This window comes from Terrapene carolina, unplaced genomic scaffold (assembly GCF_002925995.2).
Source record: "Terrapene carolina triunguis isolate 2854851 unplaced genomic scaffold, T_m_triunguis-2.0 Scaffold193, whole genome shotgun sequence".
Taxonomy (NCBI): domain Eukaryota; kingdom Metazoa; phylum Chordata; order Testudines; family Emydidae; genus Terrapene; species Terrapene triunguis.
This window is the reverse complement of record NW_020664544.1, coordinates 3578673-3599928: the sequence shown is the minus strand read 5'-3', so window position 1 is coordinate 3599928 and position 21256 is coordinate 3578673. Positions and strand designations below refer to the sequence as shown.

At 46.3% G+C, this 21256-nt stretch overlaps 1 protein-coding gene across 3 annotated transcripts in view; it reads left to right on the top strand.

The window, feature by feature from the left end:
* Positions 1–21256, top strand: part of CDK12 (cyclin dependent kinase 12) — a 72238-nt gene that overhangs the window by 22799 nt on the left and 28183 nt on the right. Inside the window, exons 9-14 of one of the 3 annotated variants that reach the window (XM_024210028.2) lie at positions 1624–1701; positions 2190–2306; positions 3032–3163; positions 5655–5869; positions 7391–7840; positions 10516–14389. In XM_024210028.2, coding sequence (XP_024065796.2) covers positions 1624–1701; positions 2190–2306; positions 3032–3163; positions 5655–5869; positions 7391–7840; positions 10516–11165 — 1642 coding nt within the window. In that variant the 3' untranslated portion in view covers positions 11166–14389. Of the gene's footprint in view, positions 1–1623; positions 1702–2189; positions 2307–3031; positions 3164–5654; positions 5870–7390; positions 7841–10488; positions 14390–21256 lie in introns of those variants that run through there. The other 2 variants (XM_024210027.2, XR_003899859.1) reach the window with 2 other exon arrangements.

Sequence of the window (21256 nt, the reverse complement as noted above, 5' to 3'; positions counted from 1 at the left end):
CATTCTTATACTACACCCGGTAATAAAGATGCCGCAATCAAAACCTAGATGACAGGTTTGGTGATGATTAGATCCTGTCCAAGGCTTTAGCGTGGTTACAGAACATAGTTAAGTCCTATCTGTGCTACAGACTGTGACCATGTTGTGTCTGTGAATCCCCTGACTTAGTGGTAGTGGAGACAAGAGTAGAGAAAAGGCCTCGTTAGCAGAGTTTTCTGTCTAGCTATAACAGTTGAAGTTAACTGGTGAAAGGATGGGTATTATTTTTGTATTCACTTTGTAAATATTTTGATGAAAAAAGTTGAAGCAGAGTTTAAAATATTTTAAAACTCTGGATCCAAAGTAAGGGTGCCTTACCACCCAAACAACTGAAACATTTACTCTTAAGAACCAGTGTGGAATATTTGAACACCTGTAGGAAGGCCAGTGTGCATTAGTATTGAAGAACAATAGCATAAAATTTACCTAGTTAGCTTTTTATAGCGACTGAGGCCGTGTTTAGTTCTAAACCACTTGCTTAGATGTCATTACTATTTAAATGTTAACAAGTAAGCCTTGAAGTTAATGCCCCGTTAAGGTGCACAGGGGAAGTTCATTTCTCAGGTGCTCTTTGTTCATTTTGTGCAGCTTGGTGACTCAGTGCATCAATGAATTGATGACATGATGGAGGTTCTTCACAATCAAGGGGCTGGAAACTTTATTTAGACAGAGAAGCTAAAGGAAGCTTAGATTTCTCAGAAGAGAGCAATATCCATAAAAGATCATAAATTGGAGAACTCAAGGCCTTCCAATGGCCTTATATAGCCACCAGCGCAATTTGATGCCTGTGAATTTAGCAACGTAGAGCCAGATTTTTAAAGAATCTAAGAACTTGAGTTTCAAGAATGCAGGATCCCCAGTTGGGGCCAGATTTTCCAAAGGGCTCCGCACCCAGCCGCTTTCATTGTGACGCTTTCGGACCAATTTTCAGCTGAGCTCAGCACACGGCAGGCCGAGCGCTTTTTTGTAAATTTTGCTTACTTAGGTTGGCCTTTTAATGGCAACTCAGCTCTCTTGAGAATTTGGCCCCAATTTGAGAGTGCCGATCCCTTCTGAAAACTCTATGAAGTCAAGTTGTTGTTCAGTGTCCAATGTAGAAAGAGTTGATGTTAGCCTAGGTGCCCACCTCAGACCACTGCTGTATTTGGCACTAATTTGTACTCCTGTCGGAAGCTCACCATAGAGGCCAGGGATTGAATGGATAATGGAGACTGAACTCTTCCCTCCCCTATTTTTTCCCCCTAGCTGGAGGTATAATAGACTCAATTTATCTTTTTCAAGGCAAGTGATATACCGCTGGCCATTTCTTATAGACTGGCCCAGCTAAGCCTTCATTTCTCTTTGCCCGAGAAGAGTTAATATGTCGCAGGCTTGACATCTTAACAGGGCCATTGGCGAGTGTTCCCCCCCCTAAATGCACGTGATGGCTGACTCTTCGCGCGCAGGTTAGTTGCTCAGTTCCCAGTTTTGAGCTCTGATGCAAATGAACCCTCAGGCAAAGCTGCTTATTGCCAGAAATGCAACACTAGTCAAATGATCATCCCCAGTGTCTGCTGTCGTGACCTGTCGGTTTTCCTCTTCCAGTTGTATCCTCGGGGAACTGTTTACAAAGAAGCCTATTTTTCAAGCCAATCTGGAACTGGCTCAGCTTGAATTAATCAGGTAAAGCATTGTGCACGCATGTCTGTGAGAAATAGTGCGGGGGAAACTGCTTGGGCACTTAGTCTCCGTATCACAGCAGTTCTCGAACCCTAATCAGTTGGCAAAGTGAGACCAGCAATGACAGTAACTACAAATACAAGCAGTTAGGCCTCTAGGTGTTTGTGCTTGCGATGCCTGACTATTAATATGTACACCAGTAGCGAAGTGAGGGTGTAGGTATTTGAGTGTAAAAATTACTCCTGCCAAAATAGAGATCAGCACTGAAAACTCTGTCAAATGGTTTTAAAACCAAGGTAAGCCTCTCTCTTTCTGATACTGCTTTTACCTGAGCTTTTGTCTAACCCTCCTCAGTGTGTCCTCAGACCTGGGCTGTCTGTGTGCTAAGCTGATTCAGAGAGGAAATTGTTTCACTTGGGCAGCTCTTCTGCTTCTCCTGCTGGCTGTGCTGCGCATGTTGATTGTGTTCTTGCTCTCCGGTTCTCTTGTAGCCGGCTCTGCGGGAGCCCCTGCCCAGCTGTGTGGCCGGACGTCATCAAGCTGCCCTACTTCAACACTATGAAACCGAAGAAGCAATACCGAAGGCGCCTGCGGGAGGAGTTCTCTTTGTGAGTTTGAGAGGAGAGGAGTGACTGTGTTTGTGGCTTCGTGACCTTCTATAACCACTTGCTAGTGATGTCACTATAACGTTGGCTGGCTGCCTTCACCTTCCTTTAGGTGGCCAGGCAGGTGGTGGGTGGGATGAAGGGACAGTTCTCCCATTTCCCTGTGCCCTCCTGGGGGATTCTTTCCCATCCCAGGAAAGCTGCAGGTGGCCCATCGACACCTCTTTGAATTTCTACCCCGTGATTGTTGCTCAAGAATGAGCTGCCTTCTAACCCACCCACAGCTCTTTGCAGCACTCACTTGAAGTCCACTGGCTAGGAAACTTCCAGTACAGCCTCAGCCTGTCAAGACTCCCTTCATGAGAACCAGGCCCAAGGGAAAGCTGCAATTGTCTGCCTCCAAGGACAGTGGTGTGCACGGTCTCTGGAAGACCTTAATCATGTGATTTGCCTTGTGGCTTCAAAGAGGAATTTAAAGTCACTAATGGCTAAAGTGATACTGAAAATATTATGAATCCAGTGTCTGTTTTTCGTGCCACAGATACTTTGGAGTGTGTCCCTTGCTTGAGCTGGTACGACTCCAATATTAATGTGGACTGGGTGGGTCTTCCCCATGTCTCAAGGGGAGTGGTCAAGCCATTTTCTGAGCCTGTGGCACAGTTTCCACCTGCCCTCTCCTTTTAGAACAGCCTCTTAATTCTAGCCTTGTCCCCATAATCTTTACCCAGCATTCCTTCAGCTGCTCTTGATCTGCTGGACCACATGCTGACGCTGGACCCTGGCAAACGTTGCACAGCAGAACAGGCCTTGCAGAGTGATTTCCTTAAGGATGTGGACCTCGGCAAGATGGCTCCTCCAGAGTAAGTGTCAATCAGCATCACCCACTGCTGTTTGCCAAAAGTAGTGGCCTGAGCGAGGATTCCTAGGTTCTTTGCTCTGCTCTGCCACAGCCGTGTGGCTGTGGGCAAGTCACTTTACCTTGGTGTCTCTTTTGCCTCTCCCCTCTGTAAAATGGGGATACCACTTATCTCTCACAGCGACTGAAGCTCAGTTTATTAATGCTTATAAAGTGCTCTGAGATCCTCTGATGGGTAAAGTGTAATTAAAAACCCCCATCCTCTTCGCCAAAGAGGATTGGCTGGGCCTTTTGAGTTCGTTAATACTGCTTATTAATTGGCTAGAAGGATTGATGTTGAGCAGCGTGTCATAGCTCCACCCCAAAGAGCACACTGATTGTGAAACCCTGCTCTGCTTCCTTTGTGTCTGCGCACGCAGGGATGACTGGTGTGGAAATACCTGTGACCTCTTTAGAGCTGCCAAGAGCAGCCCCTGTCATGAGACCATCATTTTGTCTCGCATTTTAGCACGTCACAGGCCCTGATGGGTTTGGGTTTTGAAAACTGCTGGAGCAGCTGGCTGTTCCCAAGCAAAACCCAAAACTGTAAACACGCTTGGATTGTTCGAGAGGTCTCAGCGAGGCACTGAGTATTGCCATTGAACTCTCTTAGCGCTCCAAATGAGGAATCCAGACATATGCAAGGCAATGAAACGGGTGTCTGGGTTTTCCCTGGGCCTGTGAACTAGATTCAGAGGTTCTTTTTTTTAAGGCCAAAAGGGACTGTTACCCGCACAAAAGTATCTGTCACTTGCACGCTCTAGGGAACCCACCTCCTACCTCGTTCCTAGGGCTCAAGGCATAACCTGGTTAGCTTAGGCACCTCCACCCTTTCCCAGTTCCTAGGGCGCCAGACAAAAGGCACCTAACTTTACCCCTCCGTGGGCTCCGGGCTCTACTCCTCTGGGCTCAGAGCAAACACCCGTTCCCTATGGGCTCAGAGCAAACACCCATTCTCCATGGGTTCAGGGCTTAATCTTTTGTGAGTTTATGGGGTCTTTTACCAGTGAAAGAGCCTTACACAGTAATATCCTACTTAACCTCTGTTTATTAACAATCACCAAAACAGACTGCACACGCCACACATACAATGCTCACGCTCCCAATAAGACACATGAACTTTTCTTGATGGCCAGTCAGGATCAGGTCATCTGGGGGACTCCAGTTTCTGCACGGTGTGGTTGGCAGAGTGTTGAGGTCTGGCAGCTCTGATCTTTGGGGCTGTGTCCTGGAGTTGGTTCCCAAAGAACTTCCTTTTTGACCCCAGTTTATATAGTGAAACTTGAGTTCTGCTTAGCTGTGCCTTAGCCAATCATTTTACTAAAATTTTACTAACCAAATCTAACATATTGTAACAAAATTCTCTAACCTAATCATCCCACCACCTTAATTAATTTACACCTAGTAAAATTAATTATGTAACAGACAGAAACAATCAAAGAACCAGACAGACCATACAGACAAACAATAGGGAAGTGGGGACCATAATGACAAAACAATAAAGAAATGAGGATTTCACAACCACAACTATTGATAAGTGGTTTCTTGACCCACAGGATGCTATCAAACTAAGTTTTCTTTAACCATCTTAAGATCTGTTTCTTTATCTGGTGATAGTGGGTGCTGTTAGGACAGGATCTCCTTCCTAACAGCCTGATATTACATTGTTTTAATGTAATTTAGATGGAATGTGAGGATGTGATTTCCTGCTTCTTAGCTAATGGCTGCTGCTCTTAATATGGCTGTAGACAAAGACCTTAGGCCTTACAATATGGCTACAGGAAAAGGCCTTATCCTTACAGGACCATTAGATCGGTTCTCAAACTCTGGGTCGTGAACCCCTTTTTAATGGGGTTGCCAGGGCTGGCGTTAGACTTGCTGGGGCCCAGGGCCAAAGCCCGAACCCCGCCGTCCGGGACCAAAGTCCGACCCCCACTGCCCGGGGCTGAAGCCGAAGCCCCACCGCCCAGGCTTTGGCTTTGGCCCCCCACACTTGGGGCAGCGGGACTTGGGTGGGCTCAGGCTTCAGTCCCCCTTCCTGGGGTCACGTACTAATTTTTATTGTCAGAAAGGGGTCATGGTGCAATAAAGTTTGAGAACCCCTGCACTAGATCATCTAATCTGTGTCTTCTGTCTGTCCCAGGCTATAGAATTTCACCAGTTACCCTTTTATTGAGCCCTGACTAGGAGCTACATGCATCAAAGCTAATCTAGTCCTGACTTAATTAAGATCCCTGTACAGTTTAAGCGGTGTGAGCGCACGAATGTCTTCCTCACGGTAGGGCGCAAACCCCTCTTTGTTTAGTAATGTTGCTGCCATCAGAGCAATGTTTCAGTGATCCTTTTGGGTTACTGAGAACTTCCCCAGCCATGTGAGTGTAACTCAGGACTTCCCAGAAGGAGTTCTCGTCGCTTTCCCTATGTTTCTCCTCTCACCAAGTCTTGTCCTCTTCCAGCCTCCCTCACTGGCAGGATTGCCACGAGCTGTGGAGCAAGAAACGCCGACGACAACGGCAAAGTGGGATCACAGTGGAGGAACCTCCGTCGTCTAAAGTTTCTCGGAAAGAAACTACCTCTGTAACGAGCACAGACGCTGTGAAGAACAGCAGCAGCCCGGCACACCCACCGCCTGCCCAGCTTAAGATAGAGCCTGGTGCTGGAGATGCAATAGGTCAGTTTGATGTTGTCACAACGGTTTCCTGTGTCCATTCCAGTGGGAACTTTTGCAATTGACAATGTTTCCAGCTGGTCTCTGAAGGCTCCTGGTCGAATTTATAGTCAGCTGGAGTATACATTACATAGAGAGGAAATGAGCTCCTAGTACATACCATTATACACCCTCTGCTCCTTTGCATGAATTCCCGTATGACAACAAAGACTAAATAGAATCTTGAGACATTTAAGACCAGCAAAGTATCTGAGAATATACTGAAGGAAACAGTCATGCACTGGCAGGCGGATGGACTGGATGACCTAGGAATTCTGTTCTGTAATTATTTTTGACCTAATTGTGTGTTGCATTATAATGACTATCCCTCAGAATAGGAGGAGGTGGGAATATCTTGTAGGCAAAGTCCAAATTCTCTGCTGGGATCAATGGATTTTTGCCCATTAATGATCATAGTAAAGATTATGCCTGGTAGAAATGTGAGCAGGATCAGGACCTTGCACTGTCTATTTATGCTGGTGCCTAAATATTAAGTAAATGCCAGGGAGCCATATTGACCCCTCGAAATAGACGCATCCAACATTTTCTAAACAAATCTGTAGTCTGTGTACAATGGAAGCACTGAGGAACCCCAGTCAGGGGTCAGGACCCCGTCATGCCCCAGTGAGATTGTGAGTTGGGATGCAACATGTGGCTAAAAGAAGGGGAATGGGGTTGGGTGAATGAGGAAACAATAAAACATGCAGAGTGGAGTGGAAAATCAGAAGCCACAGCTTGCTATTTGTCTAACAAGTAACGGAAGCTTGTTTTCAAGCGTCTGACAGTTTTGCAAAAAAGAACGGAGTATAAAATAAAATACCCACACTAATTTCTTACCAGTAGTTTGATACTGGTGTACTGGCAACTTGGTGATTCAGCAACAAATGGCGCTCTTTTCTGAGTCAGCAACTGGTGCTGTGCTCCAGCTTGGTGCAAAGGGAGGTTGTGCCACTGGCAGTGTCATATTTCAGATGAGACTTTGACACATGCTTATCAGGACCCAGTCCCACATGCTCGCTGATCAGATTCCAGCATGAGAAATTACATTTTGCCCAACACAATTTCCCCTCCCGTTTTGATTGGATCCCTAATCTGCTGCACTTTCTGCCCAAAATTGTCATGTGTGCTGTTAAACAGCTGCTGCATTCCAACCCAGAAGGACCTGCTTTTCAGTGCTGGAAGAAGCACTTCTGATCTACAAAGCACTCTGGGGAATTCTTCTGGTTAGAAAGTGCTAGGTGAATGTAAAATATTAACAACACAAAGGGGAATGAAAATAAGCCAAACGCTGAGTGCCCAAACCGAGATCATCAGGAGGTATTTGAGCAAACTTTGACATGGAATTCCTTTCCTAAAACTCCCTCCTTGCTTTTGAAAGGTTGGGGGGTGGTTTTTCTGCTCTTCTTTTCCAAAGTAACGGTTATGAACTTATGTGCTATGCCTCTCCCGAGCCGCTTTCTGTGACGCTTCTTGTATTCTCTGCAGGCCTCGGAGACATCACGCAGCAGCTGAATCAAAGCGAACTGGCTGTTTTACTGAACTTGCTGCAGAGCCAGACGGATCTCAGTGTCCCACAGATGGCCCAGTTGTTGAACGTACACTCTAACCCAGAGATGCAGCAGCAGCTGGAAGCTCTCAACCAGTCCATCAGCGCTCTGACAGAAGTCACAACTCAGCAGCAGGACTCTCAGAAAGTGGCCCTGGAGGAAGCCATCGAAGAAGAGCCACCCACAGAGGTCCAGCCACCAGAGGAGCAGACAACCCCGGAAGCGGCTAGCACTCAGGGAGATATGCAGAACATGCTGGCTGTTCTGCTGAGTCAGCTGATGAAGACCCAGGAACCTGCTGTAAACCTGGAGGAAAGCAACGGGGAAAAGAGCAGTGAGCAACGTGGGCCAAGGAAAACCCCTACCACGCAGCAGGAGGAAAGCACAGGTAAATAATCGTGACTGTTGCTTGTGGACCTTGGGTGCCATTCACCCTTCTGAGGAATCTTAAGCATTCCATAAAAGTGCATCTAGTTCATAACTGTGACCGTGAGGAGCCAGGCCTCTTGCACATTGTAAAGAGGGTGCTTTACAAAGGGGTGGAAAGAAGCATGGTGCCAAGCTTACACCAGCTTTGGGGGGGGTGTCAAACTTCAGGACTTTCTGGGGGAGGTGACTGGCCACTCACTCAAGTCGCTTTATCTGAGAGACTGGGTGCAGCAGAATCTCATAAATAGTCTTGAGCAGCTAGGGCAGCTGGTTAAAACTTCCTGAGTAGCCAAGCACACCGCAGATATTTAAAAAATCGGTCAGGCAACCTCACTTCTCCAGAGCACTTAAAATCTTTCAACGGGGTGGTGAATGGGCAGTGAAATTTGAAAAGATTCCTCTTGTAAAAGACAAACCCGATGAGTTCTTTTTTGGTATGATCCGATGCCCAGTGACTGATTAACATTGGCCAGTGAAACTGTGCTAATAAATTCATGTTGCATTTACACACATGCAGGCAGGTTTTGCACGGGACATCAGAGCCGCACAGTGACTAATCCCTCTTAGCGTCCTAGTGGTCTTTCTCACACATGCAAAAATATGTCTAGAAAAGACTGGAGTGTGTTGCATGGGATTGGCAGGGAATGCAGCAGCAGTTCTGGAAGGAAAAAGCCGGCACGCCTGGCTTCACTACGCCTGGTTTTAGACCGTTCTAATGGTCTCTCTCAATTTCATGAGTCCTAAAATTCGACAGACTTGAACAAAATTGAGCTGAGTGCCCATTCCTAAGATAGTGAGAGAGAGGTTTGTTCATAAAAGATTTGGCTTGTGCCGGTGGAATTTTGGATTTCCTTCCCAGAGGTGAGTTTAAATGTGTGTCCGTATTTTCCATTACTGCCGACAGAGCACCACAGGATGATAGGAGCAGCGGATTATAGACGCTCCCGCTGCAAATGAATTACAACTTATTTCTCCGGAGAACCTCTTTCAACCTTATTCACAGCCCCTCTCTGCAGTACAGCTGAAGATCTTGCTTTTCAGTACTAGCAATCACTCCATCCAAATGCACACACCCATCAGAATTTAGTCATGATCATACTTTTGCCCCAGCACTGAAATATCATTAGGTTATTGTAAAACAGGGTCAAGTCCGGTGCAACATCTTGCATTATTATTATTAACTGTTTGAAAAATGGGCCCTGGCCCCAAATACTTTAACTTGTCCTCTGGATTCTAACACAACCTAGTTTTAAAGTGCAATTAATAGTCAGAAAAGTTAACTTAAAAATATTACAGGGAAGTGTGTGCTTTATGTTCTGACCAAATCTGATCGGCTTTAAGTCAAAAGATGATTTTCTTAATTACCATTGTTGCAAACTCCACCAAGGCTCTGACTCTCAGGCTGTGTCCTTGGTGCCTCTTATAGCATCATCGGTAATAACAAGAATCGCCATTCAGCTGATCGTGTTGTTGACAATGAGCTCACGTTGAATCACACTCTCACGGCTGGGCTGCGTTGGCTCTGCAAGCCTAACAAGAGTGAGAACTGTTTTTTTCAGTAAAGCCATCACACTGACACCCAGGGAAGCAGATCTGTCCAATAGGAAATGGCCTTCTCTCTGTGTTTTTTGGGTTTTTTTTTTTAAATGCAGTCACTTTTCTGACTGTGACTGCAGTTTAACTGGGAATGGGATGGAACCCTTCACTGTTGTGATGTAAGAAAGCAGAACGCTTTGTTCTTACCACTGACTCAATAGCAGCAGTAAATAGGCACCAGTGATAGAGTTGTGACCATAACAATGTGCAAAAAGTATTTTGTTCTCATAAGGGGAGATCCTTTTGAAACAAACATCCTCATTAGTTCAAATCTGGGCAAAACAGAGCACGAAATAAACTGATTGTCCTTTTGTAACTGGCAATCTGTAAATCATGTGAAAACATTTTTATATTTCTGAGTGTTTTATATATATATTTTTTAAAAGACTGTCCTTGTGCAAATTTATTTCTTAAGCTGCTATAAAACAAACCAAGTAAAAAATATAATTCTTGTCACAAGCTTCCTAAGTAGTGAAGAAGGGAAATTCCGTTTTACTCTAAGGCTCGGATCTTGGTCAAAACTTGTTCTTGTTTTTTACACAGTGGGTCCACGCTTCATCAGTAAAATTGCATACAGTTAGCCCCGAGATACAGCTGCCAGTAAGTGTATTAATAGAGCATTGAGGTCTTATGTCCTTTTGCAGCAGCAGGAGGTACTGCTTTCAAGGCACACGCTCTGTCATGTGATTTCGCATCTGTCTTTCTCTCCCTCTCTGTGTTAGCCTTTGATCTAAAAGTAGGAATTGTGTTCACAGGTACCCATGTGTTAGGGAAGCTGTTCTTGATGAGCCAAGAATGTGGGCAGGTGGGGGAGTAAGAGCAGGGGAAAATGTTAATGAACGTGTACACTTCCCTTTCAAGGATTACCAGCTCTAAAAACTCCGCCTCTTTCTCTGTCCATCCCAGAGAGCAGGCTGTCTCCCGTGGTGGGCTGTTTGTTTTCTGTAAATGTGTTGATATCTGTTAACATGTGATTTAAGATGTTGTTTAAAAGAAGTAACCCTTCCACAGCATGTCCTCCTCGCATTCTCCCACCAGAGAAGAGACCCCCTGAGCCCCCTGGACCACCACCACCACCGCCACCTCCTCTGTCTGAAGGAGATCTCTCCAGTGCAGCACAGGACTTGAACCCAGCCGTGACGGCTGCTCTGCTGCAGCTTTTTTCTCAGCAAGAGGCGGAGCCGCTAAGCCACTCGACGTCCGATCACCAAGCCTTGAGATCTGCGGATTACGTCAGATCACAGCCGTCCAGGACTTACGGCACGGAGGGGTCGGAGGCGGGATTCAGTGCTGACGAGCGGAGTGCTGGCCAAACTTTAACAGAACCCTCTGCCCAGACTCTGGGGAAAAGCAGGACCTTTTTGGGCTCTGTGAGCCACCATGGGGAGGCGAGCAATTACCAGGGTACAGGATCTGTCCAGTTTCCAGGGGACCAGGACCTCCGTTTCACCAGAGTCCCCTTAGCGTTACATTCGGTTATTGGGCAGTCCTTTGTAAAAGCTGAGGGGAGCAACAACACACTGGTACACCCAGAGGCCAAAATTCAAAACTACAGCGAGCTGGGGCCAGGGACTGCTGGCTCCAGCGGGACAGGAACGGGTCACAACTGGGGCGTTTATGGAAAGGCCTATCGTGGGCCTACTAGAGTGCCTCCAAGAGGGGGAAGGGGGAGAGGGGTTCCTTATTAAGAGACTTGAGTTTTGTGGTGATCTCCTTCCCTCCCTTGCCTCTCAACCTTTAGTGAAATGATTTTTTTTTTTTAATTTTATTTTTTTGCCAGAGCGAGGTATTGTCTGCGTTTCGGCTACTGCAAAGCTCAATGTTGTATTCCTTGCTCGCTAGGCCGCTAGCTGGTGCCCTCCAAAATACTGTAAGAGTCCTGACTGGGCATTTTGCTAGCCAAACTTCTCACTTGGTTAGTGACAATAACGGTGAGTTTTCTGCCTTAGGCTGCAGATGGTGGGGAATCGTTTAAAAAAGGAGGAAAAAAATGGAAAAAGGAAATAAAAATGTTTTACTTGCCTGGCACTCGGGCTTCTCAGAAAGAGAACCACCTCGGTGTTCAGGTAGGACTCAGAGAGGGTCCGTTTCCCAAGGCAAGTCTTTTTTTTCAGTCTTTTTATTTAAAGTATTCATGAAATGGTGCCTAGATCACCTAGACTGAATTTGGAGAACCAGGATATGGCACTGGTTTGTATTACAAATTTTTCTTTAGCATCCCTTCTTTCCACTAAGCTGCTGGACACCCCGTCACTCCCCTCTTTCTTTTCAGGTCAGTTCGTCTCTCAAAGTTTTACACTTGGGGATCACAAGCTCAGTCTCCCTCCCTCCCAGATCCTAGATTGTGTGTTTTGATGGCAGCCTTAGTGCACTGGCTTTTGAAAGGGCTCTTTGGGTTTTTTTTTAATTATTATTATTATTCCTCCATAAATTTGCAGTGGAAATGGTCTTTTTAGAAGCTCAAGAGCCTAAGAGAACTCCTAACTTTAAAACAACAGCAAGAAAAAACCTTTGTAATACTTAAATTCTAAAACATTTTAAGATTTAAAGCAGAAATTTTCTGGTGGGGAAACTCTGCCAGCTGGGAGTGTCTTTTGTAAATGTCAGTCATGCTCTCAGGGCTGGTGGTGTGCGTGTCTGCTGTTTTTAAACCAGGCTGGCAGCGTTTGAGTACTTTGAGGGTTAATGTATCATTTCTATATACATATATATTTTTGGTGTGGTCAAGAAAGTATTTACAATGGATTTTCTTCTCCTGCAGAACATTGCAATGTTGTCCATCTCAGTAAGGCTTCAAAACAAAACAACAACAAAACAAATTAATAAAACAAGAATACACATTTTTGGGCTTTTTCTTCCAAGTGGGCTTTTCCGAAGGAAAACATACATCTGGTCTTTTAATTTTTAAAATGACAGTGTTGATGTGTAAAATGGATCAGAATCCGTATGGCCGTGAGACCTGATCATTGCAAAAGGATTTCTTTTCTTGTTTTTAAAAATAAAAACCACACCCTCCCCCCAGCAGGTGGTGCAGCGTGACCTGCAGGGAGAAAATCTGCCTTATAAACACAGACAAGTGACTGTAGGGAAAAGCTTTCCAGAGGCAGGTGAAAGGAGGAGAGAGAATATACATTATCCTGTAATATATACGAGTCCATTTGTATGACTAAAAAAGCAAATCCTTATATTGTCGATTCAGCAAAGACTAGTAACACAGTTTGCAAAATTCCAAGTATAAATTTGTGGATTTTTTTTTTTCAATTGCCAGTTCATGCCTAATGTGCAAAAATAGTACTGTAAAAATGCAGAGTGCACTAAATAAAACAGAATAGCCTCTCCAGACATTTTATTTAAATATATATATATTTTTTTCTTTTCAACATGCAGCTGCCAGACATTCTGGCACATTTTTAGTTATCCTGGCTCTTCCTCCCAAGCCTGTTTGAATTTTGGAAGGAGAATTGTGTTACAGTCCTGAGTCTGTGCAGGAAGCAGATGCATCCTTTTCTTTTTTATTTCCTTTCCACTTTTGTTACCAATTTTCATCCACGGATTTGTCCGCCTCACCAGAAACTAGTGTTCTTTGGGGGGGGATCGACTTGAATTCCTCTGACGTGGCCCCATCTATGTGCTATTCGCTTTCTAACAGAACTGAATTCCAGGAGTTCTAGTCCAGAACCTCGGTCTTGTGAGCTGCTCTGTGCGACCAGACCTGTATTGACTTTATTTGAGCTCCTCGGTCTGTCTGGGTGGGGCAACTCTCAAGATACGAGGACGTTATCTGTCTTGGCTTTTGTCGTGAAACTTGGCTCCAGAGGCTCTGAAAAGAAGCAATGCTGTGAACCCCAACTTGTCCTGCCAGCTTCCCCATAAGTGCGAATAAAGAGAACAGCCATTCACGCTGTTTCTATACACGTATTTGTGTTACATACTATCAAATGCTATTACATCAATTTTGTTTCTTTGATTGCATCAGTCAATAATAAATTATACTGGATGCCCTAAAAACATGCTGGGGATCCCAAAGGCAGTGGTAATGTGAAAGTGGATTTTCCTTCCCCTTTAAGTCTGAATCTAAAAACTAGACAAAAATCAGAATTTTTTTGTTTTTAAGTTTAAACACCCTCCCGCCCCCCATATGCACCTGATATTCAACCTGATCCAGCACCCATCTATTTCAGTGAGCTTTGGGTCATGCCTTTGAATACCAGGGGATCTTGGTGGGAGGGGAAATGGTATTTACTGTTCATCTGTTATCCTTTTAAACACATTGAGCAAAGTTGAGCAGAATTAAATCTCTCATAGTTGGAATGAGTGTGGGGGAAAGTCACTGAGCTCCATCCAAAATGTGTTTACTTAATTGCACCACAAAGACATTAATTCCATTGCACAGGTGACTAGAACAGATGAGAGAAAGTGGCTCCGTTTCTGATGAAGGGAGCATGTAGGTGGAAGGGGCACGAGCCTCTACTTTGTATTTATGATCCTGGGGAAGGAGGGTGGTGGAAGCTGTTTATTTTCTCCCTTTCGTTAGCCATAGCTGAATTTATCCTGAGGGGCTCTGTACGTAGAAGACTAAAGGATTTACAAAGAAAAAACAAATTGTATGTGATTATAAGCTGGTGGTACAGGTTACAGGCAACTCGTTAGATTATTCACCCCTCCTTTTTTTTCTTTCTTAATGTTAGATCATCTTTGGGTTTAACACCAATGTCTAAAAGCTGTAGCCACCGTGTTCCCCAGCAGAGAAGTGTCTGATACCAACACCTTATTGTACCTCTCCTGAGTTTCGTTTTGAGACTGAGCGCGCCTTTTTTTGGTTGTACCTTTGTCTCTGTACAGATATTTTGTAATATATTAATTTTTTTTCTTTTCAGTTTATAAAAATGGAAAGTGGAGATTGGAAAATTAAATATTTCCTGTTACTGTATTATCTTTTGCTCCAGTGCATTGAGTTATTACGCTCCTCGTTGTAGTCTTTAAAGCACATATGGTAACTTTTGCCTTTAAAGGATTCTCTTTTCCTACTTCCCCCATTCCCAACTGTAGCTTGATGCCGAATGGCCAGATATACCGGTAAGTGGGTCTTATCTTAATGCTGGTTGGTGTGGGTGAATGGGATTTGCCATAATGCACCAACACATAGTCCCAGTCTCTTAGACGCATTGTTGAAATACCATAGTCCATTCATAAGTCCCAGGTTGTGTAGAGAATCCTTTTCAATTGAGTCAAGACCAGAGCCCCAGGAGTCTGTCAGTCTCCGTCCTTCCCTGAATCTCCTTGTCTATCACTCAGAACTGTGGCTTTGAAGTGTTTAAGTGACCTGTGCTCTTCTAATGCTCACTCTGGTTAGGTCTGTGGAGGACACTGGGGCTTTTCGCTTATTTGGGCAACCTTTAAATCTTAGGTTTGTACAGGGGAAGGGAAAAATAAGGGGAGGACCAATCAGGAAAACAGAGTGAATGGAAGGAGGGGAAGCAGTGGTGAAATAGAGGCCAAGCTAGGTCTGAGATGGAGGAGGAAAGACCATTGGGTGTATTGAGAGAGAATTATTTTAATACCACTGGGTGTGTATTGTGCACACCCAACTAGTGAACATGCCAAATCAGGGCGGACTTCCTGGGCCAAGGGGTTTAGGAACAAAGGGAAAAGTCCCTTCTGAAAGAGCTGCAGGAGAGCAGACAGGTGTGCGGTCTGAGTTCCTGGCATGTCTTCCAGAACAGGTCTGCCTCCTGAAGCATCTGAGGGGGAGGGGATGGGATTTGTGGCATGTGGCTGGGGAAAACCTTTTCCAAGGTTTTAAAAAAAAAAAAAAAAGGGGGGGGGGGGGCATGAAGACACAGTGAAGGAGACAACCCAGGAAGCTGCCAGAAGCCAGGTTGGGTGTGACTAGGCAGGAGGTGATACGTAAAGAGGAGCTGAAGCCAGTGCAAGAATTTCAGAAGGTGTGGAGACATGGTTGGGCCATGAAGAAAGGATGGCGGCATCAGCAAGCCGGAGGGAGAAGGAGAGAACAAGAGCATGGGCTAATATTTCGGTGCAGGGATCATGGTCTGGAGACCTAGATGAGAAAGCAGCACCAAGACTTGAAAAGGGCCTAAAAAGGGAGAACGAGGAAGGAGAGATGAAGGTGGGCTAGCTGGCTGGTGGTAGGGCTGAGAGGGGAAGAACAGGGCGCAGAGGGTGGAAGGAAACGTAGGGGTCTGAAACTTAGAGCCTGGCAAAGAGTTGCTGAGAATCAGCAACACGTGAAAGGGGTGGGAGTTACTGCAACGAGGGGAGAAAGGACATGGAAAGGAGATGGAGGGAGAGGAGGCAAACCTAGCTCCTATCCCGCCCCTTCTGTGGGCGTGGCCTGAGCAACCCTCTCACCTCCCTGGGAGTGCCAGACTCTCAGTGTGTGTCTACACTGCATGTGTTCTTAACACAGGTTAGCTAACTCGGGTTAAAATAACAGGGAGGACATGGCAACTCAGCTTTTAACGTGGGTGAGCAGCTATAGGCTTTAGCTTGAGCTGCTAACCTGAGTGACGAGCCAAATTATGTCCTCACTGCTATTGTAACCTGAGTTAAGAACACACTTTTTGTATTGAAGATGCAGCCTTAGTCAGATTTCGCAAAGATCTCAGCTGCCATCTCAGCTCTTGACTAAAGGGCTGATTTTCCTGGCAACAGCACAGAGCCAAGCTCTTAGGGGTGAGCGTGGCCCTTGCCTAGTAGGGAGACTTGTACCATTTGTTGCTAGTGTGTGCGTGGGGGTGCCGTCCTTACTGCTATCCACCTGTCCCATCCCTTCTTATGTTCAAAATTGTCCTTTCCACATGGCATGCTTCGGAAGGCAGCTTTTGCTCTGCACCCAACACCAGAACTGTGAGCCAAAGCATGCTGGGTATTGACTCATGCAAATCAAGCCATAGCATATCCATCTCCCGCCCTGCTCCAAGCAGCTGCTAAAACCAGAGGATTCCCTTAGCCCTCTGCGATTTGCGTGCTCCACCCCTATGGAAAACCAAGGCACAGCTGTACAAGCCTGGCCTCTAAAGCTGGCTGGATAGTCAACCCCATACTCTAAAGCTGAGGAAAGCCACCAGAACCGTGTCAGAATTTTAACACTTGGCTCATTCCTCCAGGGTGAATTAAACTCATCCTTCCTGAGCGACCTTTGTCCTTGATGGGTGTGTCTAGCCTGAGATTCTCTCAACTGGGCTAGGTCATTGCCCTATTAGCATTTACTGTAGGGCTAAATCCTGCCCTGGCAGAGGTGGGGTAGAATCCGAGAGGGGAAGCTGGGTTGCTGTGTGCTCAGATCTGCCTGTGTCCAGTTCCTGTCTATCCAGGTGCTTAGATGGTCCCCATCCCACTGATGTTTGAGCGCCTTCCTGAGCTAGAGGTCTGCTCACCCATCTTGCTAGACTGGCATCTCTCAGGCATCCTCCGTCCTGCTGGCAGGGTGATGGATCATCAGGGCATTTCCGTCGGGAGCGTGCAGATAATCTAGCTCTCGCTGGACTCAAGTCCCTAATCCTAGATCCGGCCTGTTTTCTCCTGGCAGATGCCCCTGCGAGATCAGTCTGCAGCGGGTGGATGCAGGGGAAAGAGGCAGCAGTAGGGATTCATGCTTTGCTATCCACTTGGAAGCAGTGGCAAAGATTAGGGATCTGCCCCTGTTGTGGTGACTTATTAGCAGGGCAGCTGGCCTGTGGCGTTGACTCCTCTGCCCTTCTGAGCCGTCCCCAGGGCCATGCGGGGGCTGTGTCTGCAGGGTGTTGCCAAATCGTGGCAGTTGGGAGACTTTACAGATTAAAAAGGGGCCCTTTGCCCATCATGGAGAGGGGGTCCCTCCTCACCAAGTGGGCTGGTCTTCCACCACTGTGCCCCTTAGAAGATCCCTCCCTCGGGTTTAGGCTGCGCCGTTGGATTTGAGCGCAAGCACTGCCAGCTTGGTTTGCAGGCGAGCATAGGGAATGGAAGGATTAGTTCTGCCTGAGCTCCTGAGTTTAGTCACTGCATCTTCAGGGCAGGCGGAGCAGGTTCTCCTCGGAAACCAGATTAAATATAAAGATTTGAGCGGGGAGGGTTAGAAACAAAATAATCTTATTTAACACCCCTGCCCCCAAGAGAAGCATGGGTCTCACAGCACGGCTTGGTGTGTCTCCACTGTAGGCTGTTGGAAAGTGTGTAGGCAGAGATGGGTCCAGTAGGGTGAGTTAAGGTCTCCAGGACAAATTTAGCTTTGATTCTCTCTTGCCTGGCCTGTAGGCTGAGATGATGTGATACCAGTTTGATACCCTGGCTCCCCTCCCTTGGGCCTGGGTCAGATGAGATGATCTCAATGGGTCTCATCTACCCATTGTGATGCTAGCTTCCTTCTTCTAGAGAAAGGGGGAGTTGGTAGAGCCCTGTAAGAGGATTACTCTGCATGTGTTGTGAATCTAATTGTTACAGCAGCTGCCATGACCGTGAATGGGCCCAGGGGAAGGGAAAAGGTGGTGAACTAGATCAAACTGGATTTAGCACATTTTTATCTTCAAATCGAAGCGACAGTCTGCAGACATGAATACATTGAATGGTTTTGCCCAGAACCCTATGGCAATTGCCATGTTATCTTTGGCTGGATGCCCTCGCCAGCCTGGGCGCAGAGAGCAGTGGGCTAAGAGTTAACTCTCTAGCTGTTTCCCATTCCCCTACACCTGCTCAGATATAAATGGAGGGAGTAATAAAGCAGGAGCCCTCATTAAGGATAATCGGGATTTAAGTGCTTCCACCAGGGAGCCTTAAAAATCTAGCTTACTGGGATGCAGTGTAAAGGTTAGCCAGCAGATCGGTCAGCCTAGACCCTTAGAGACTGGTGTCTCTCATTGCCTGATTGAGGACTCCTTTGCTTCCCTGTGTCTGCAAAACTCTTGGTAGCTGTAAAAACCAGCTGAATTATAAGCCTGTGCGAGGGAAGTTCTATCTGCAAGACGTTTATTGTTGGACAGCCTTGGCAGGTTCCCAGCAGCATGCATTCACTTAGCACAAATTGCTTGTTACCTGGCCATGGGACATCACGGAAAGGATCTGCATGGCCATCCATCATCCCCGATGTGACTGACTCAGGCTTGATTTATGTCCCTGCTGAATGAGTCTGGCAGAGAGGTGCTAAATTGCGAAGAGTTAAAAGGCGTTTTGATACCATGTTTTAAAGGTTGGGATCAGGAAGATGCAGTTGGGCATCTTCGGTTCAGCCTTGCTTTGTTTGCTGTTGGAAGTTGAAAAGGTTTTTGTATGTAACCGAAACCCTAATCCTACCTGTGGCCCAGCTATTCTGCCTTGCACATCAAGAGTAAAATTACCAACTCAAGGCCTGAGGCTGTACTCCTTACTCAAGCAGAATTCCCACCAATTTTCAGTGCAAAACTTGTGTGCGGAAAAATGGCGGGATCCATGGCTGAGAATTGGGTTCTTCGTAGTTGACGATGGTCCTGATGGGTGAAGTAGAGAGATCCGAGGCTGATTTTTCCCGGTGCCACATTGCTTTGAGAATCTGATGTTTGTACTACAGAGGAAGATGGCTTAGTCAGTGGAATGGGGCAGGGAACCGGAAGGTTTGAAATGTCTGTTAACACCCTGATTGCAGGTTCCAATCCAGACAAGGTCCACTCCGGCCAGAAAGAGTTCTGTGCGGTGTGTTTGGTCTGGGTCTTTCAGATAATTCATGGAGAGGCTTTATCTGTTCCGCATGGTGGGACATCAAAGATTGTGGCACTTCTTGGGAGGGTAAGATTGAGACACATCCTAGATCATAATTTCTAGGGAGCGTTTATGGGAAAGGACGGGTTGATGGTTCCATCAGAAGGGAAGCTCTAAGGTAGATGAAATTTGAGCACTGAGCTACTTTGTCCTGTTTTAGTTGTCCTCCCCCCCCCACCCCCCACAATGTTTTGCATTTACCAACAAAAGAAGCTTTCTTCATTGTGTGTTTTGTACTAGTGTAAACTGCTGGATTGAGAGCTCCTGGTTGCAGAACAGGCAGCTGCAGTGCAAGCTATCCTGCCGTTGTGCCTACTACTGACCTGGCTCTCCTCTAAGGTTAGGGAAGTTGTTTCCTGGGCTCCGTCAATCCTAGCCTACTTGGCCAATGAAAAGGCCCAGAGCTGCTGGTTCGTCCCGGTTGGGGCGTGTGGACCTTCTTTAAATCATGAGCTTGATGGAGCAGGAATGGCCACTTCTTTGGGAAGTGCCTGGCGTGTTGTGTACACTGCTGCACATGCATACAATTGGAGAACCCGGTTTCACAAAGGGGTGGGCCCTAAACCGCAGCAAATTGGGACTTAATCCTCATTTACCTGGGCCAGTTCTGCGCTAGTGCCCTGGGGGGAAGGCTCTGGAACCATTTACCAATACCCCCAGGAGAAAGTACTCTCTGTATTTGGGGTCTAAGCTGCGTTCACCTCAAGACTGCTCCCCCGCTTAAGAACTCTCCGTAGATTTGAACAATTAAAGGTGACATGGGAATGATTATGTTTAAAGGGCCTGTACACTTGTTTGCTGCTTTATGATGTGTGAGGAAGACTGCAGGCCTTGGCTTATTTGTTAACCCGTCAGAAGTCAGCCTACTACCTAGCACTTGTATTGCTTCTGAAATACAACCCTGGTCCCCTTAGTCCCAACCTAGTACCTTATCCACTACCTTAGGACTGTCAAATCGTATCATCATCCCTTTTGCTGGAGGACTTTTAGGATGACTCATGTTTCAGGAGTCATCTTAACCCTTACCGGCGGGGGTGAGGAGTGCTTACCAAAGAGATTTCCTCCCACGGGTTTGGACTAAGCCAGTGTTCACCAAAACTGAGCCGTTAGCCAACCAAAGATCAGCCCACTGCTCTGCCAGTCCTGGCCTAACGGAATACATTTGAAATGCTTTTTAAGGTACTTTATTTGGCCACTTCTGTTGCCCTTCCCTGTCCTCCCCTCCCATCCCACACAACAGCGGTCCCGCTTCCCGCAGGTTGTCTCATGTTGGGGAAAAATCAGATCTGTAACTCTCCCCTGGAAATAGCAATGATAGAACTTGTAGTACAGCCAAGGCTCAGATGGATTGCCTACCATCTCATCTAAGCCTGCTAAATCCCCTGACTGCTCTCTCGGCTGACTCTTCCCGCTGTAGATTGCACTGGGGAGAACTGGAGTCTGATTTTCTCCCTAGTGTAGACAATACTCTGTTCATTCACCCCTATACAGATGCCTTCCTCCGCACTTAGCCTAAATGTAGGTCACAGGCTGAGAGCCATGGTTTGTCCCTTGTCAAATACTCCTGCTCTCATTCAAACAGGCTTCACCAGGACTTCAAGAGATGCAATTAACTAGCGAGGCAGTCCATCTAAAAGGGGCCGGGGGAAATGGCAGTTGCTGTATTTGCCCCAAGTCTCTCTGCCAATTATGGTTTTACAATCACATTTTCCTAGCTGGTTTTTTCATCACTTCTATGAAAGACCCATGCAAACACCTTGGGAAACTGACTACATGGGAGCCCGGGAAACTGACTAGACTCAAAGCACTGTCAAGTGTGCAAAGTAAATAAACTGGAAAAGTAAATGTCATTTTTCCTGGTTCTTTGTTACAGGAATGGAAGGGAGGAGGAGGGTTACAAGTAACAATAGGTTTAAAAAAACAAAAAAAATCCAGACAGACGTATGGCTGACTGCCCCTTTATCTTGACAACGTAGGTTCATAACTGGGGCTGCTTTTGCAGTTTTTGTATGGGACCAATGACCTGCTGGGCCCAAATTTGACATCA